Source organism: Prionailurus bengalensis, chromosome B2 (assembly GCF_016509475.1).
Source record: "Prionailurus bengalensis isolate Pbe53 chromosome B2, Fcat_Pben_1.1_paternal_pri, whole genome shotgun sequence".
Taxonomy (NCBI): domain Eukaryota; kingdom Metazoa; phylum Chordata; class Mammalia; order Carnivora; family Felidae; genus Prionailurus; species Prionailurus bengalensis.
The window spans coordinates 128,136,116-128,156,157 of NC_057349.1; the positions used below are offsets into that span (position 1 = coordinate 128,136,116).

The 20,042-nt window shown below is 37.2% G+C and overlaps 1 protein-coding gene across 1 annotated transcript; it reads right to left on the reverse strand.

The window, feature by feature from the left end:
* Positions 1 to 659: 659 nt before the first annotated feature.
* Positions 660 to 19,245, reverse strand: NMBR (neuromedin B receptor). Its single transcript, XM_043592476.1, has 3 exons — positions 18,208 to 19,245; positions 5,004 to 5,352; positions 660 to 1,985 (listed from the first exon to the last, which is right to left on the reverse strand). Exons 1-3 carry the CDS (start codon positions 18,627 to 18,629, stop codon positions 1,584 to 1,586), a joined length of 1,173 nt encoding a protein of 390 aa, XP_043448411.1. The 5' UTR covers positions 18,630 to 19,245; the 3' UTR covers positions 660 to 1,583.
* Positions 19,246 to 20,042: the final 797 nt, after the last annotated feature.

A 20,042-nucleotide genomic window follows, 5' to 3' on the forward strand; every position in this document is an offset into this window, starting at 1 on the left:
CGGAGCTCTGGCAATGTGTTTATGTGACCGGGTAAAATTTGTAAAATTTACTAGTGTATTTCTTTAATAGACATATTCTTCAAATTGTGTAACTTTTCATACCCTACCAAATTTGATATTTCTCAGGGTTTATACTGAGTACTAAATTAGATACATAAAATAGGTAAAGCTTTAGGATTATGCCTAGAATAAGGAAAACACTTGATTCATGTTCATTACCATTATTATTATTATTATCATAGGTAATTTGCTTGTGTTTATTTTTCCCATTACTGCATACAATTATTTCACATCCTAAATAGTACAGCTTAAGGGTGTTTAAGAAAGAGCTCAGCTATGTAATATAATAAGAAAATACAAAATATTAAAAAAATAAACCTGTAAGTACCTTTGGAAAAAAAAAAGAAAGAGCTCACCTAATTTGTAAAGAGAAATTATATTAATTTTATATATTAATTTTATAAATTATATATATAAATTATAATATATATTATATATAATAAATTATATATTAATTTTATAAATTTTATATATAAGTTTATAAATTAAATGTTGTATATTAATAATTTATATTAGTATATATACTTTATAATAACTAATAATCATAAAGTATATATTAATTCAGATGTTAGATTTACTGATACAAATCTGAGAAAGGGTAGCTTTTAGAATTTAATCAAGACCATGCTTGCATTTTAGAGAAAACTCTAAGATGGTAAGTCAGAGGAAACTGTGGTACTATGCCAAATAAACTTGCTTAAATGAGATTTCACACACTTGTTAGGTGGCTATTGTAAGAGAATACAAGTAAGTGACTGACCTCACCAGAATTACACTAATCTTCTCATATCTATACAGAAACATCGAAATGTTAAAGGACTTAGAAATGTATACACAAATGGCCATACAATTTTATGAATCATCATTTTGGGACATACGATACCTGTTTTACATCCATAATGTAAAATCATATTCATATGATATCTATTTTACTATTCATAATCAAATGGCATCATACCTTTTAATCACATACCTAAAAGTTACAGACATAAGCTATCTCTATAAATTATGATTAATCACACAAAGAATCACAATAAATGTTATTGACTTGTAATTAAACTCTACCTTTTTAATTTTCTATTTTATTTAAATAAAGGAAATATATACATGCAGTGGTTATGAATAAAATTCACCAGGGAAATATGATTCCTTTTCCAAATAATAGGAATTTGAATATTACCATCACTGAATCAAGTCAATATAGGAATACATTTCAAGATAAAACAAAGATAAATACAGTAGAGTTGGCTCTAACAACAGCTTAAATCCTGAAGCAATATTGATTTATACACAAACAGAATTTCATTTGAATGACTTTTAGTGTGAGATATATATTTTTCAAGGCAAAATCCTGTTCAGAGAAGAATGCTAGCTGTGTTTGTCTTGCCTTTTCTGAGTCAATCATGAAATCGCCTGATGAACCAGCTGAGCAATAGTAAGAATGAGAAAATTGTTTCTTTCTGCTCTGCTCCATAGAGATAGCAAGGTAAGTTCTTTCCAGGTAGTGAGTTGAATGGCTGAAATCACAGTGTCATTTCCTGCTTCATGCTGTTCCCATTTAGTAAAATAGAATTGGTCACCACGTTCTTAGCATTGCTTTTCAGAGATGTCATACGCACTGCAGAAGAGCTGAGAAGGTAGCTCGTTGATCTCTCTTGATAGGACTTCCTCCCACAACACATCTGGCTATTGAAATGCCTCCTGAAGCTTTCACTGAGTAGATAGAGAGCAAATGGATTGACACAAGAATTGCAAAAGCTCAGAACTCGGGCAACTAAGGTGACAATCATGTGGCCTAGAGATGAGTCAATCTCATTATAGTTGAAAGACCTATACATGTAGAGAATGTGATTTGGAAACCAGCAGAAGACAAAGCAACCCACAAAGACCAGCACAATTTTAGCCAGGCGTTTCCGTGTTTCCATCTGCAAATACAAACAAACAGTCCCTTTGGTTAAAATGAAAATGGAACCATCGACATGAGAAACATTGCGCAAAAGAAGTGAAACTTACCATAGCGTGCAAATGCATCCCAAAATACAAAAACTATTTTCCTCAACAAAGTGATGATTTTAACAGTTTGACAAAGCTTATTTTGGTCACTATGCTCTTTCATTAAATATATTTAGCAATATGATTTTAAGTGTATATGGAATTTAATAAACAAAACAGATGAACATACAGGAAAGGGAAAAAGAGAAGGAGGCAAACCATAAGAGACTTTTGATGACAGAAAACAAACTGAGGGTTAATGGAGGGAGGTGGGCAAGGGATGGGCTAAATGAGTGATGGGTATTAAGGAGGGCACTTGTGATGAGCACTGGGTGCCATATGTAAGTGATGGATCACTAACTTCTGCTCCTGAAACCAATACTATACTATATGCTGACTAGAATTTAAATAAAAACTTGAAACTAATTAAATAAGTAAATAAAATAAAATTATTTGACAGCTTATGTAAGACCAGATGATAAATTACTAATAAATGGCTATGTCTTCAAGCTAAACTGTGATCTATAAAAACTCTCTCTTTTTTTTTAACTACTTTCCTGTTGCTAAAGTCTTATTGTGTTCACTTTAAACATTAATCATTTCTGTTTGTATTAAATCCACTGAATTAATGAACCACAAAATATATTCGGTATTAGATTTTGTTTAAATCAGGGTAATTGAAATAAAGCATGACTTTTTAAATCCTTATTAAACACACACACAAACACCCACACAGACACACAAACAAAACTTGAGATTTCAGCTTCTGACTCACATAAATCAAAACCATCTGACATAACTGTCAATCCTATAAGTATTAACTATGTTAGATTACCTTTAAAAATAAAAGTACATTTTCTTTCTTTTCGTAAACTTTACATACTGTGTTTACTGTTTTATAGGAAACTCTTCAGGAATGTGATAAAGAGACAAAATTGAAATATTGGACATATATCTCTTCTAATCTAAAAATTATTTTCCAATATGTAGAGTTCAAGGTTTAGCTCGTATTTGTCTTACTTGTTTAAATATTTAAATACGGCAACATGATATGAAAACTTAGTTTATCAAAAGATATTGATAGGAGGCAAAATGATATATTCTGGGCTAAAACTACTGGTAGTCAACTAGAACATACCAAAACTGGAAAGGTTTACAATCCAAACATAACTGCTATTGGGGGGTAGTAGTGAGTGGTGACGGGGGCAACAAATAAAGGTGCAGTAAAGAGGAGGAACGACAAATGCTGTGGTCCAGATGTATCCTAGGGGCATGAGTTAAGCAACTTGACTGTAAGATAAATGTGAAATTTATATTACAAAGCAGTGTCCACACTAACAGGTGGAGTATGGGTGGAAGAATTTCATGCCAGTCTGTGTCTGGAGACACACAGGCAGGCCGTCAGCACTGAGATTACTTCTCAGCAGATATCAAGCCCCGTTACCCAGCCATGGTTTATAAGTCCCAATAGAAAACTCACAAAACACAAGGCAGAACTAAGGCCATTTAAAAAAATAAAATAAAAGTGGAGGTTGGAAGGTGGGAGGAACTCAATTTTAGAAAACAAAGCAAAAACTCAAATACCCAAATTGAGATACAATTTGGATCACAGGGCAAAGGAAAAAGCGCAGTGAGTCTATGAACTGGATTTTTTGGCTACCATGAGGCTAGATATTTATTTTTACTCACCTATCTATGTATCTATCTATTTATTTATTTTAAAGTCTATTTATTTTGAGAGAGAGAGAACCAGCGGGGCAGGGGCAGAGAGAGAGGGGGAGAGAGGATCGAAAGTAGGCTCTGCCTTGACTGCAGGGAGCCCTATGCAGGGCTCACACTCACAAACTGTGAGATCAGGACCTGAGCTGAATTAGGACACTTAAGTGACTGAACCTCCCAGGCGCCCCACGATGCTAGATATTTAGATAATGAATGTATTAATTTATCTAACAACTATTTTAATGATTGGTTGATTTTTTAGCTTTCAAAAAAGATGTGGATCTCTGATTCTGATGGTCATCAATAAATAGAGGTTACCTTCCATGCAAGAAACCCTTCCAGATTCTGCTGTTGCTGAAGTGTGCAAAGCCCCAGACTGTGCCTCCAACTACAGCCCAGCAAATTTTAATGATCCGCCATTCAACTTGCCTTTAACTTGGTGAAGGACACCCATCATATCCCTGTACCTACAGAACCTTTTGGAAGAGGTTCTTCGCTAAAAATACACAAATGCACAACTTGAAACTGTCCCACTAGAACAATATTTCCATCTCTTTGTGGATTAACACAACTGGTTTTACCTTAAGTTAGTGTCTCTGAGTATTTTCTAAGGAAGAAAGACTACATAAGGTGCATACTGTAATTTTTTAATTAATATATAATTTTTATAGGAAAAGCTATAATGCTGAGTTAGAGAAAGTACAACTTCAGCATCAACCACCTCTTGATCACTCTCACCTTTGTTCTCTACCTTCTGTTCCCAGAGCCCCATTCTGGCATCCTACCAAACCTCATCCCCAGATCCTAGGTCCTTTCCTGATGAATTCTTGTCCCAGACTTTCTGTCATCCTTAATGGGCTAATGGGAGAATAGACAATAATTAAATAAATTTAGAGTTAATTTTCTGGTTTATTATGTTGTTTTTTGCATGAACATTTGCTGGTAAGGAAAAGCCTTCAAATACATTAAATTTTAATAGCGGTAGGCCCAGATGGCAGATACGCTGGACCTCAGTGGGCTTTTACAAAGCTCTGACATGGCCACATACTGGAGATGCCCCCCCCATCCTCCTCCCACCCCAACATCTCTTCTAGTTCAGGCTAATGCTTGTGCCAGTGCCCTGGGATTCTGTTCTAACCATTCATGGTATTGAGAACCCATGCCATAGAACAGCAGACAGCAGTTATTGCATCTGACCCACACACCCCCACCCACACACCTAACAAGCTTACCTGTTTTTTGGTATGTTCATTGTATTCTCCAGGAAGATTATGTGCACTTTTAATTAAGGTCTTTGCAATATGATAATAATAAACGCTAATAATAGCAAGTGGTATGAGGAAATAGACCAAGAAGATGAGCACTGAATGAATCTTTGGGTGTAATTCATCCGTCTGAGGGTAGGGTACGCACGCCGTGAAGCTGCCATTTTCAACGCCCTCAATTCGCGTCACTTCCGAAAACACGGCTTCCGGAAGCGCCAGCAGCACGGAGACCACCCAGATCCCCACCACCTTGACACAGGTCCACAGCAACGCCCGGGACGTCTGGATGTCCATGGGGTTGACGATGGCTCTATACCTGGGAAGACAACATGACTCATATTACTCTCTTAGAAAGAAAAATGTAAAGGAGAAAGAGGAAGGAAGGGAAGGAAGGAAGGAAGGAAGGAAGGAAGGAAGGAAGGAAGGAGAGATCCTACTGGCTGAGAGAGAGGTGCTAAAACTCTGTTATTCCCTAGCTGTTTTGCAGTATATGGAATACTTAAAATCTCTGATGTCTGTCTACAAGACATTCCATAGCTTATTAGCACAGAAGACGGAGAAAGGAAAAGATTTTAAATTGTCATTCCCCAAATTTCATTAATTTGCTTACCTCTTTTGCAAGTATTTTTCTAAATCACACATAGTACAAGTATCATCAGTTATTGAATATTTTCATTTTTTTTTCATTTAAATCACTGCATTTTCAAAAAACTATCACTGCTATAATTGCAATAATAGACAGAAACCCTAAAATATAAAATGTCTACAAAATAATGTTACCAACTTCTATTTTGATGCTCTTCACCTTCTGTGACTTAGTCTCCCACTTTTTTTCCCTAAAGGCATTAGTAAACTTTAAAGACTGGGATTTTCTCCATAATTCAATCATAAGAACGGAAAGAACTGAAGATGAAATAACATCCTGTCTTTGTAGCTGAAATTTATTTCCTGTTGACACCTCATGAAAGCCTCTCTCTTCCTATATAACACCATCGTAATGGTAAAGGAACCACACTCCAGGACACAAGGGCTTAAAGAATATAAACAGCTAACTCAATCACACACTTTAGGGTGATCATAATGCAAACAAACCAAAATTATATGTGAACATCAAGTTATTTATATTTTTCTGAAAGTATTTCAGGTTATAGGACACCTAGGAGGTTAACATGATACAGTAAAAAATTATTTTAGTCAAACAAACCTGAGCCATTTTCTTAACTCTAATATCCTTTGGAAAAATCACTTAAGGTCTTTTTCTTCATCTGTAAGGTGGGGATAAAAACATTTTTCTCAAAGTTTTGTGATAAAAAAAAATGGAGAGACTACCTATTACTGTGCCTGCCAACTAGCAGATACTAACCATGCCATGACTCTATACCTTCTCCTTATTTACAGTTGATTTAGAATGCTGTTCTAAAAATTCAGAATACTTCAAGCAACAGAACAAGCAGATAAGGTCTGAGGTTCTGTAAAGATGTTTCCCATTGCCCGGAAGAGAGAAACAGCTCCTGGCCTCAATATCTCTCTGAGGGGAGCCTCTCTTTCTTCTTCCTGATTTGCATCAAGGATCGTTCCCAGACCCTCAATCAGAGAAAGACAGTTTGCATTTTGATCTAGAGAGTCTACCCCTATATACCAGGACACATATAAAGCTTAAAGTAGAGCAACAGCAAAGGGCCTCAACACCAAATTAAATAAAGTAGCGAACATACTGCATTTGTTTCACCTAGACTTTGCACGTGGCAGAAAAAAGTAGGCATGTGTTTCCCACCCCCCCACTTCTGCTTAATTACATGTTCAGACGAAAGTAAAAGTCGAATTACAATCGGTAACTAGAATTAGCTGGTTTTTTCTGTTTCTTTTTAATGTTTATTAGCTTAATACATTCAAAGAGGTGGGGTTTTTTGTTTTGTTTTGTTTTTAATCAGAGAACACTAAGAGCCTGTAAAGAATAAGAAAAGCAGGACCTGATTTCATTTCAGGTCCTGCTCCTGAGTTGAACCAAATTTCATATCATTACCTCCATATGTCTAAGAAATGTCCTTCTGCCACTATCTCTTGAATTAAATATTGTAGACATTTGCTCTTGACATCCTATTATGGAAGTTGAAGATTTTCTCTCTTATATACTTCTATCTCTCCCATTACCAACTTCCTAATTCAGTAAATTATATTAAATGTTTATAAAATAGTCACTAGATTGTTATTATGACCAACCAAATATCTCTTACTGTAGAATTAAGTAATATATTGTTTTCTTTCCTAAACATGTCTTCGATTTACCTACAGTTGCTACTTGATCTTTTTTTTTTTTTGCGTAATTTTCCCTGTACCTGAATTTACTTCTTTCTAACTGTTTTTTTGCCACCTTGCTTTATAACTGGAGTCTCAGTACTTGAATCTAATTCCTCCTTCACTTTATCAAGCTCATCTCCACCTTCTTATTGGTTTTACTTTCTAAGATGCTTTATTAGCCTTAGCGTCCATTCTTTCTTATAATTTTTTTTTATTTCCACCATTAGATTTTTAAATGTGTTTTTCAGTTTTATTTTGAGAGAGAGAATATCCCAAGCAGGCTCCACATTTCGTGTGGAGTCCAATGGTGGGCTCGACAACCCTGGATCATGCCCTGAGCTGAAACTAAGCGTCAGATGATCAACTGACTGAGCCACCCAGTCAGTGGTCCCTCTGCTATCATATATTTAATTTCTAGAAGTTCTTGTTTTGCAAGTGAATAGATCATTAGAAGAACCGTTCCCTTTATGGATTCAAGTAACTGTATTTTAGTACCAATATACATTATTTTCACTTGTGGATTCATTTTTTTCTTATTTCATGTTCAGATATCTCTCTTTGCCTTTTTTTTTTTGGCATTAGTTACAATGATGTTACTGGAATTCATGGAAATATAATTAAATCAGATTTTTAAACAAACCAAAAATGAACCAATACACTTAAAGATATTTATTTGGTGGTGAGTTTGCTTGGCTTCTTTATGCTGGAATTTCTCCTCAAAAGTTAGGTATCTACTACCTCCCAGTTCCTATTTAAGATCAAAGTGCCAAAAGGCCGATCGCAAACTCTTTTGTACGTAGAGGAGATGGAGAAAGAGCAGGGAAGTTTTGGGGGGGTGATGGTTACCAAAAATTAATCAATTAACTAGCCTTCCTTGTTATGTTGTCAGAAAACTCAAAGAATATTCTGAACTTTCCTTTGTGGACTTAAAAAGGAGGAAAACGTCACTCTCCTATTCCCATTTCCACCTTATCTCTAAGCACATAAACAGAAAGCATGTTGGGGAAACTGCAAAGAGGAACGGAAGTTATACCTCCTTCATTGTAATAACATTGCCAATAACATGCCGCTAACATTGTAATAACAGAGCTGTAGCAACCGCTCTTGGATTCTTGGTTTAGGGGAAGTAAGAAACCTAGTTGGAGTGTAAGGAAGGGGTAGAGAAGGCCTTTTCAACAGGGACAGTTCTTAGCCATGTCCTGCAGGAAAGGGAAATAAACTTTGGATCTTCTTGTAAATGATATACATTTGCTAGAAAGGGGAGTATTGACAATTCTATAAAGCTGGAAATTATAGTTTAAAGCAACAGATTAGTGAAGCATCAATATTAGTCCTTAACCATGGTTTATAATTGTCAGAGAAGAAGGTTTACACCAGTGTTTCATGTGCATCTTTGAAAGGATAAAAGGTAAAACAATACAGAGCAAATATGGACATGTTTAATCATCCTTTATTTAAAAATTTATGAAAATATAGGAATGAGGGGTGTCTGGGTGGCTCAATCGGTTAAGCGTCTGACTCTTGGTTTTGGCTCGGGTCACGGTCTCACATTTTGTGGATCTGAGTCCCACATCGGATTCTGCACTGACAGTGCGGAGCCTGCTTGGGATTCTCTCTCTCTTTCTCTCTCTCTGCCCCTCCCCCCCTCAAAATAAATAAATAAACATTTTAAAAATATAGGAATGAAACAGTCCCTCAGTACGAAAACTATCTCATTAAATTTAGTAGCATAATACAAATGTGTGAAAAGTTATGTTTGTTTTCTTTTAGACAGTCTCAGAAAGGTATCCCTAATTGAAAACTTAAAAAATAATGAATCAAAAGGGATTAAAGAAAACATAATCACCATTCATGTATTACCATTCATATGTAAATACATATGCTTCTTCATTAATTTCTGTTTTGAATCTTGCACTTACCATATCTGTATATAGTCTAAATTTAATGTAAGGGATAATGAAATGTCATTGTATTAAAATACATATAATGAAAGTTAGATCAATTTTAGCTCATATAAAGTCATCTCAATTTCTCAAAATCTCCTTCTACACATTTCTGCACACATACTAGTTAGACTATCCATAATCTTTTTTTTTTTTTTTTTTTGCTTGTCATTCCTTCATTTATAAGAGGCCAACAAAGAGTTCAAATGTGAACAATCTGACCAAGGAGAGAAAGATATCACAAAAGCAAGAGAAAGAGGAAATTTCAAAAAGAAGTGTAGACCTCGGTGTCAAATGCTCCTTAAAGATAAAAACAAAAACAAAAACCTCCTTTGAAACTGGAGCCTATGTCTTACTCATTGTTGTATCTAAAGTGCATAACAATGCCTGACCCACAGTCATTTCTCAGTAAACGTTTGTTGAACTAATAGGGAAATGTGGTCCGAGCAGCAAGGAGATTGCTTATTAAGACAGTTTTGGAAGAGTGGGATGGTCATCGGGTATTAGGTTGAGATGAAAATGATGTCAGGGATGGAGACAAAGTCTAGTGAAGCCCAAGCTGGATCAATATTCCGAACCACCTAGAGAGCTGAAGAAAGATAGAGTCTTAGGTTTCTCTCCAGACTTACACATTCTCTAAGATATAGAATGTGAGGCTCTACATTTTACTAAGATTTTCAAATGGTTCTGAATATAAACCAGGTTCAGAAACCACTTTTCAAGTAGATTGACTGTGGCAGTAAGCATCTTTCTGCAAGACCCCTGTGAGCTTGTCTGGTGCAAAGGACATATGTTCAGCAGTAGAGAGTTTCTGGAATCCAGCAAAAGTTCAGCGTTAAGAACTAGATGCCTGCCCTTTATAATACGTCACATCATGTTTTAAAAAGTATTTATAGCTCACAGCAGTAAAATTTATTCTGAATAAAATTACTAAATTTATTATTTAAAATATCTATTCACGATCATAGAACAGAATGTCTAAAATGATAATCTTTAAAAAATAATGTAGTAAGTGGGATGTCACCTTGGAAAAAATGAAAAATACTGGATTCAATTACCGAGGGCTCAGTAATTCCATTTGACACAAATGGATTTACCCTCTGGCCAAATCACTTTGTTCTTAACCCATTAAAGTGTGTGACTTAAATGACACATGAAAGTCTCATGAGAAGGGGAATGACAATGACAAGTCATGTTGATGAAGGCAACAGGTTGGAACTAGCCAGTCTATGATTAAAGGAATTGGGGAAGGGCTATAGAAGGTAGAGAGATCACCATCATTAATTTTACAATAGGCTCATTTTGCACCCCACTTTACTGCCTATTATCTAATAATTAACTGCATATGTGAATAAATATTGTTTTGAATTAATGGGTCACTTGTCATCCTGACACATAGATGACATAGCAGAAGTAGTTACACAGCAACCTACTGTTTATGTTAATTATGTTAATTATGTTCATGTTACTTATGTCATTTGATAAAATAATCCTGTGTAGTAAAATTGATTGGTGTACCCATTTTACAGAAAAGCTCATTGAGACTATGGGATTAAGTGATGCTGAAATAACCACAGAGCCAGTAGGCAGATGACTTAGAATTCACACAAGACTATCTTGTGACTTCAGATTCTATATTTTTTCAGCTATGGCACATCACAGAGAATGCAACTGAAGAATTAAATTCTTTACCTCTTCTACCCATTTTCTCTTCAAATGTGATTCTTTTCCAAAAATTAACTTAAATTAAATCACAATTATTAAAATTTCATTTTCAAAATATTCTTCTCAAATTTCCACAAATGATAAAAGTAAAGAAGCTCTACATTGAAAGTTGAAAAAATATTCTTGTTTGTTTATTTTAGAGAGAAAAAGAGTGAGCAAGCACATTCACACACTCAAGTAAGTTGGAGGGGCAGGGAGAGGAGCAGAAAGGGAAGAGAGAATCTTAAGCTCAGATCCATCTGATGGAGATGTGGGGCTCCATCTCATGACTGTGAGATGACCTGAGCCAAAATCAAGAGTGGGACGCTCAACCGACTGAGCCACCCAGGAACCCCTTGAAAAAATATTCTTAATGAAAATCTGCAGAAGAAAAAAATCAAAACTTAATTGCACATATATTAATGAAGATAAGGACTTGGGATAAATAAATGTTTAATGTTTATTCTTGTTCCCCTTGAAGATCCATGAATAACTGGAAATAGAAAATACTGCCCGGCACATCAATAAATCAGTGGCTTTCACAAAGATGGGCTATGAGCCTAATAGCATTGAATATTTTGTATCAGTAATTAAAGCAATAAGTTAAAAGACAGTTCATTAAGCTTGAACCTAGCAATATTAAGCTCGGTCATCACTTTGGAGCTTGGACTGAAACTGAAAATGACTTTGGTCATACAGAAACCAATAAGAATACAGGAATAAAAACAACAAATTATTAAAAAGGGAAATGTAATGAAGACGTGTATCTTTTTGTATAGAGAAATAAACAAACTTTCCAAATACCAAAGTTGTCAGTATATTTGGTATGTGGGTGGGTTCTCCATAGAGCTTACAATAATCTACTAGTTACATAAATATTATCTAAAACCTACATACTATTTCACAAGTAAAAGTAATAATGGAAAGTAAATACACAAATATAGCATATAACTATCTCGTACTGAATATTTGATCAACACCTTCTAAAAGAGAATCATCTACAACCCATATCAGCATCAACTTTTCTAGAAATGCAGTAAGTAAAAGTAAGGACTAACTAAAAAACTTTAAGTAAGAACTTATTGAATGGAATATTACACAGCCGTAAAGAATGAGATCATGCTATTTGTGACAACATGGATGGACATAGAAGGTATTATACTAAATGAAATAAGACATATGAGAAAGACAAATACCATATGATTTCATGCATGTGTGGATTCTAAAAAACAAAACAAATGAATTAAAAAAAAAACAGAATCAGATCTACAAATACAAAGAATGAGCTGATGGGTGCCAGAGGGAAGAGGGGTGGGAGATGAGCAAAATGGATAAGGAGAGTGGGAGATAGAGGCTTCCAGTTATGCAATGAATGTCACAGGAATAAAAAGAACAGCAGAGGGAATATAGTCAACAGTATTGTAATAGGATTGCACAGTGACAGATGATAGCTACACTCGTGGTAAGGATAATATAACATATAGAGAAGCTGACTCACTATGTGGTACACCTGAAACTAATATAACATTGTTTGCCAACTATACTCAAATTTTAATTTTTTTTTTAAAAGAGCTTGTTGAGAATGAAAAAATAAGAATGCAATTAAAACTATTAAAGACCTTGGAGATCGGTCAATCCTCCTGAGGAATCAGCAACCAAAGGACCAATGTAAATTGTTATTTTTGTTCTTTAAACACACAAACAGGAAGTGTACTGGTGGGACAGCTAACAATAGGGAAAGTGTTGAACTTCACTGACTTCCTGGCTCAACTGGAGCAGATGGCCCCTTATTTAAATGCCCCACCACAGGCAAAAGACTGACAAGGTACACCGTAGAGAGTGTTTCCACTGAGAAGTGGACCAAATAGAATCAGCATAAGTGACTAACTGAAAGACTTGTTGCAACGTGGAGGGCAGCGGTAGAGCCCCAGAGACAGAACTCACCATGCAGCTACCTCGCCAATATAGTGTCTCTTCTCTTTGGGCCTTTCTCCACTCAATACTCAGGGAGGGAAATAATAGGATCCTATCTACAGTCCCTTGGCTCTACAGTTGAAGACATTATTCTTATTTTGCAAATGAGGAAAATACTGCCTTATGAGCATGTGTTTTGCACTATTTTATCGTCTCCAACTAGAACATCAGAACCTAACAGATACAGGATTATCACCCACATGTCCGGGGCATCCCTCCTTAGTTATAGTGTGTCCCAAAAATTTCGGACCAAGGTGCATGAATAATCTTCAAAAACTATAAAGTAGTACACAAGTTATGGCAATAGTATGAATATTGTGAGAATTATACAGCCTCTCCAATGTCTCAGATTCCTTCTAAAGAGAAGGAGAAAGGACATAAGCTAGAAGCATTTGAGACTAATGAATAAAAGATATCTGAGTTATTGGAGTCAAAGATAGCAACTTTTATTCAACAAAAAAAACCATATAAATTCAGATTAAAAACTGATACATTAAGTGCAGATTTCAATTTATCCTGTTTTATGACTACATAAAAATAACAGCTGAGCACTTCTTATGAAAAATTATCCTTTTTGCATTGGCAGCTAGAAAGTTCACAAACATGTGACTCACATTTGTGACAGTATAGGTCACCTTATAGTCTTCAACTTTTATTTTTCCTCTCCCTGGATTTCCTCCCTTTTTTTATATCTGTTGTATGTTGTTTGTATCTTTGTTTTTAAACTCCCTTAAATTCTTTTTGGAACAAGTTGAAAATAAAAAAAGTCCTTGCTCTGGTAAAATGGGTTATCTATAGGGTGAGTGTGGAGTATTCTCTTAGGTAGGTGTGGCCAATCTGAACTCCTCAGAAGAGTTTAGAAACACACTCTAAGTGCTAATCTCAGCACCGAGAAGTAAGGGCTTCTCAGCATACTATCCAGGGCTCCAGACCAAAGAAGAAAACATCCCCAGTGGGGCCAGCTGGTTAATCAGTACCTGAGCTTCACTCAGGAGTTTTGGTGAAAACCCAGAAAACAGATTATGGCATTCCCTCCCATCACTGGACTAAGACTCATAAGATTGCTTCTGAAGGCCTTGGGACTGTTAGATCCACGGTGTACATTTCATGTTTCAATATTTTAACAAATAATTATACCGAAGAGAATATCTGTTTGCATTGGTGTAATATCCAAATAATGTTAATGATTCAAGGTTCATCATACCTAACAGAACTAGCTTAGTTATGGAATTAAATCTGAGTATCCTAACTTGCAACTAAAAGCTTGAAATCATTAATATGTTAACACTTTAGTTAGATTTGGCAAAAAATTATGTTTGCATTCAATCCAACATTGGCTATTCAATACCAGAAAAACAACATAATCTGGTACATTAAATTAATATTAATTGCATTTTTATTATTTTATAGGTTTTTAATATTTAATTTAAAAATGCATTTTAGGGGCGCCTGGGTGGCTCAGTCGGTTGAGCGGCCGACTTCGGCTCAGGTCATGATTTCGTGGTCCGTGAGTTTGAGACCCATGTCGGGCTCTGTGCTGACAGCTCAGAGACTGAAGCCTGTTTCAGATTCTGCGTCTCCCTCTCTCTGACCCTCCCCCCATGCTCTGTCTCTCTCTGTCTCAAAAATAAATAAACATTGGGGGCGCCTGGGTGGCGCAGTCGGTTAAGCGTCCGACTTCAGCCAGGTCACGATCTCGTGGTCCGGGAGTTCGAGCCCCGCGTCAGGCTCTGGGCTGATGGCTCGGAGCCTGGAGCCTGTTTCCGATTCTGTGTCTCCCTCTCTCTCTGACCCTCCCCCGTTCATGCTCTGTCTCTCTCTGTCCCAAAAATAAATAAACGTTGAAAAAAAAATTTAAAAAAATAAAAATTAAAAAAAAAAATAAACATTAAAAAAATTTTTTTAAATAAAAAATAAAAATGCATTTTAATTAACAGTTGTATTTAAAAAATAAGAATTGATGCCTAGTTTTACATTGGTAAATACATAAAATTATTAAGTTTATAGTTCAGCCCTAGGAATCTGGGAAATTTTTCCTCTAAAGGAAAGAGGAGAACTCATTCTCAAAAGTTATTTGCATTTTAATTAGGGGTTTTTAGAGGCCAGAAGGTCTTCAGGAAACAAAGAAATTATATCCTAAGTTTGGAAATGAAGCCACTGTAATAGTGATGGAGATACCTGTAAGCCAACCACAAACAAAGTATGTTTATGGGATCCCACCTGCTCAGTATCGCAGCGTGTGTGTGTGTATGAAAAACTGTTAAAAACATAATACCACAGAGAATATGCACATGCCTTTAATCAGCTATTTCATGTGAGCAAGCAAACAAGTACATTTTCAAAACATAAAAAAAAATCATCAAGATAAAAGTAGAAAATAAACTAAAATCACCAGACTCACCATCTCGGATGGGGCCCTGTCTCTCCTCCTCCACTGGGGTTATGAAATGCCCCTAAGGCACATCTACAGTGGACACAAAAGACCTTTCCTACGATGTACCCATTGAAACTTCTCAAAAAAGCTTGGCAATTCAAGGAATAATAATCTCAAGAACCGAAAGTGTCACCCACCCAACACTTTAGTCATATAGAACAAGGTGATTTAAGCCCCAAGGTTGATTCATAAATATTATATTTCTTATTTCAGTCTCTGCTCTCCGGTGATGCTGTCATCGATGCTCTATAACACTGAAGTCCGCTTCATATTGGGATGTGCTTTCTGAAATAGAATGATCTTCCTGTTTCTTTTTCTACATTACAGTGATTTCTACTTCTATACTCTATTTTCTTAAGGAAAGACATTGAAGCCATCTAATGAAGATAGGATATTTGGTTTAATGAACAATTGAATTTGTTGCTTAAAAAGTTTTCCTATTGCCACTACCACTACTTAATTTTGAATTTTTATGATATTCTTTCCTTTTGTTGAATCTAATGAATCAGCTTTCGAAATCATTATTCCTTTTGTACTCTTGGGTGCTTTGCTTTAAATTGAATTTTTCAGTCTATTTACCATTAAATAGGAAAAATCATTAATAATTTCTTAGGCCTGGAAAAGTAATACTGTGGCTTAATGGTAAAGAGTATGGACTTTGAATTGAGCTCAAATGTTGGCTCCATCACTGTGAGACCGTGAAAATGTTGCTTAATTTCAAGGCTTTGATTTCTTCACTTTAAAATAGTAATAATAATAATGCCTGCTTCATAGTATTGTGAGGGTAATAAACTCACACACAGAAAAGCACAGTGCTAAGTACAATTAGTCCTCTACTTGTTTCCAAATTCACAGGCAATCCAAACATTTGGTGAGATAAAATGGGAGGGGATTAAATACTTATCAACACTTGATCACTATGTTCTGGAAGAAAAATAGAAATGTAGACAATATATAGCAGAACATTTCCAAACCACTTTAATTGACTATTGGAATGTATTGGGTAATTTCATCACCAGTGATTCCAGTTCCTTAATTTATATTTCCAAAACACACAACGTAGAATGTGGACCAAGCAGAAGAGGCAACCCACCTTTCTTTATCCTTATTATTAAAGTATCCACGCTGCATTTACAAAGTACATGATATATATAACAGAGCAAAAAGGTCAGTAAATACATGAGTAATAGCATGTTCTCAGACCTTGGTCAGAGCCAGCCAATTTACCTGTGGGTCTCCATGACAATAGATTGAGAAAAATGGCATAAAATAAACTCTAGCCCTGGATCTTGCTGCTAGCAGAAATCAAAGCACAATGATAGTAACTTTAACTATTGTATTCATAGCTATTCAATATGTTTTATTCTCATTATTAAGTAGTATTCTTTTAACTTTCTAATTAAAATGGGTCCTATAAAGAGGGGCAGCTAAACTAAAAAGTCATATTTTAATTACAGGGTTCAAAAAACTGTATAAAAGGTAATAGAAATAGTGTCATCTTAGCAAAATGAGGTACATATAATTTACCCGAAGACACCCATTTTTATAGGAATGTGGTTTTAGAAAGAATATGACACAAACTAAAAAGTCAATAATATTTGGTTTAAAAAGACAGAAGCTCTCAACTCGCCAGTGATTGTTGTCTTTCCTTCAACAAAGATTAACTCTTCAATGCCAGAGTGATGGAAAGGTATTAATGCAAATACCGGGACACTTAGATGGAGTCATTTTCCTCTCATAACATGTAAATTGAAGAAGAGGAGTGCATCCACCACCTTAATCATCCAAGTTCAATTGTTTATCTAAATAGCTTAAGTCAACACCTCATCCTGAAGAGAATTAAACCAGGGCTCCATGCACAGTTGCCTAATAGGACATTTTGTCCGCACCCCCATGCAGACATTTCTCCTGCTTAAATGCGGGAAAGCATGATGATAGAGAGACTGAGGGAGAGGCATGGACCAGCAGTCAGCAGTCCTGGATTCTCCAGCCTGCCCTGCCAGCGGGATTCACTTTCCCTGGGCCTCAATATCTCACCTCAACACCTAAAAATGACATGGTTGAACTTAGTTGGTCTGCAAGGTAAAATACTAGACCTGTCTCACCTTTAAATATGTGAAAAGCAAGTTTGATATCAAATTTGTATTTTTACACCACCATTTTTAAGATACTAAAATTCAGTACCTACCTGTTTGCAGGGGAGGGGGATCACTTAACTTGAGGCATTAAAGCAAGAATGTGTAGTCAACTGTCTGAAGAGCATTTACTATTGTAGTTGTTTGACTTGGAATAAATAACAGAATTTGGTTAATAAGTATAAATGATGTTTCCCCATATTTGAAAAAAAAAAAACTCAACATCAAACACTTTCCTAATATTAAGTTAGACATTCTTACCTATTGACTGAACAAGGAAAGTGCACTTGTAAGATTTTAGCACATGCAAAGCTCCTACATGATAGGGTGCCCTGTTCCCCAATTATTCTATAGCTTTTCTATGAAATAGACAGTAAAGATTTTCAGAGTGTGTGCAGGGGAGGAGGGAGACTAGGCTATGCAATTTTAGAACTATTTTCAAACTAACACTGTTAATTATTTTTAAAGGAATATTGTTCTTATATATTTTTTCAAGCTTCACAACTCAGTCCGTTTTTAACTCCTTTCACTCCAGTTCCCAGATACACTCTCTCTCCCTCTCTCCCTGCCCACCTGCGGGCTTTCCTTTCTCCCTCCCCCCCCCCCCCCCCCCCCCCCCCCCGCCAGGGGCACCCCTGCCCCTCTGCGCCGCTTTTCCAGGCCACCACTACCTGCGCCCTTACCTGTCGGCGCTGAGGGCGGTGAGAGTGAACACGGAAACCCCCACCGAGGTGAGCTGGATGACCGGGATCAGTTTGCAGCCCACCTTCCCGAACATCCACTCGTCAAAGAAGTAGCGCGAGGCATCCACCGGGACGCAGGTGAGCAGCAGCATCAAGTCCCCGGCGGCCAGGTTAGAGATGAAGATGTTGGGGGCGCTCCTCATGGCGCTGTTGCTCATGAAGATCTTCACCAGCATGATGTTGCCTAGCAAGCCCACCGCGATGATGAGCAGGTAGAGGGACGGGATCGCACAGCGGATCGCGAACTTGGCGCTCGTCCCGTCGGCGGCGGCCAGCAAGTCCCCCTCGGACACCCCGGGAACGAAGCCGCTCTGATTCGCGCCTGCGGTCTGGGAGAGGTTGCAGAGAGACTTGGGGGGCATGTTCTCCTTTCCAGGACAGTCCGCTGGGTTTCATGCGCCCAGGTGCTCTGAAAAGTGCAACACCCACTTGGCCTTAATCAGTTTCCCTCTCACGGGACAAGTTTACCGTCTGGGGAGAGCGAGTCACGCTGCCGCGTCCCGAAGAGGATCGGGCCTTGGGGGGAAGTCTGCCCACACTTCGGGGCTTCACTTCTGGATGGGGCACCTGGCTTCCGCTGGCTCCGAATTAAAAAAAAAAAAAAAGCAGAGCAATTGCGTCTTCGTTCCAGTCTTCAACGGTTTGTTCCCTTTCACAGAGGAACCAGTCCTTTTGCGAACAAAGATTTTTTTCCCTCCGGAATTAAAAAAGTACCTGCCGGACAGTTCGCGGGGAGGGGAAGAAGTCACCTTGTCCTTGCCCAGCGATCCGCAGGTGAAACCCTGGGGGCGGCAGGCACTTTGCTCTTTGCACAGTTTTGCTCTTGTTTCTGCAGTGCCTGCCGTAATGTGCGGAATTGGAGGGGATCTGAGTCCTCTCTCGCTCACTCTGCGCCCCTACATAGTTACATCCTTACCCGCCTCCAAGCAGGAGGAGCCCCAGTTTGCAATCCTCAGGATTCAGGGGCTGAGCTGTCAAGGCCTTGGCACTGTAACACTGAATTTAGGAAAGAGAATGAGTGACAAAGGACGGAATAAATGAACGGAATCCCGCCCCCCCGCCCCCCCCCCCCCCCCCACCCCCCCCCCCCCCCCCCCCCCCCCCCCCCCCCCCCCCCCCCCCCCCCCCCCCCACTCTTCTTTTCTGGTCCATTTTTCTCACCCCAAAGATGGAAACTCTTTCCAACAGCTGCATATTAGTTTTAAACATATTTACTGAAATATAGCATGCATAAAGTACACAGTTCTTAAATGTACAACTTAATGTAATCACCATTCAGAACCTACAATCTAGCTGCTATCTCTTGAAATAACCACTATTTATTCTGCCTTTTATCATCTAAGATTAGTTTGCTGCTTTTGAGCATCCTATAAATGGAACCATAAGTGTTTAATCTTGTGTCCAGTTTCTTTCAGTTAACATTGCATCTGTGATACCCACTCATGATTTTGTGTGTAGCATTTTTTCATTGTTGCATAGTATTCCAGTATAAATATACCCACTGTATTTATCCCTTCTAATGAAGACACTTGTATTCTCTATAGTTTTAGCTATTTTGGACAATGTTTCCATAAATACTCTTTGCCTGTCTTCTGGTGCATATTTGAATCCACGTGTACATTTCTTAGGTCACAATGATTGAATATGTTCAACTTTAGCAGAAATGGGAAATTTTCCAAAGTGAATTCCGCTTTTTTTTTTTCCTTCTGGAAACTTGCTGGACGATATCTATTAAGGCTGAACATACATATGCCTATGATTGGGCAAGGCTTCCC

What these genes read in the sequence shown, in the direction of transcription:
- NMBR (XM_043592476.1), bottom strand. Translation starts at nt 18,629, where the DNA reads ATGCCCCCCAAGTCTCTCTGCAACCTCTCCCAGACCGCAGGCGCGAAT. An exon ending in ACCGCCCTCAGCGCCGACAG is followed by an intron (nt 5,353 to 18,207) that starts GTAAGGGCGCAG and finishes TTGTCTTCCCAG; the next exon opens with GTATAGAGCCATCGTCAACC. An exon ending in ATGAACATACCAAAAAACAG is followed by an intron (nt 1,986 to 5,003) that starts GTAAGCTTGTTA and finishes TTGTATTTGCAG; the next exon opens with ATGGAAACACGGAAACGCCT.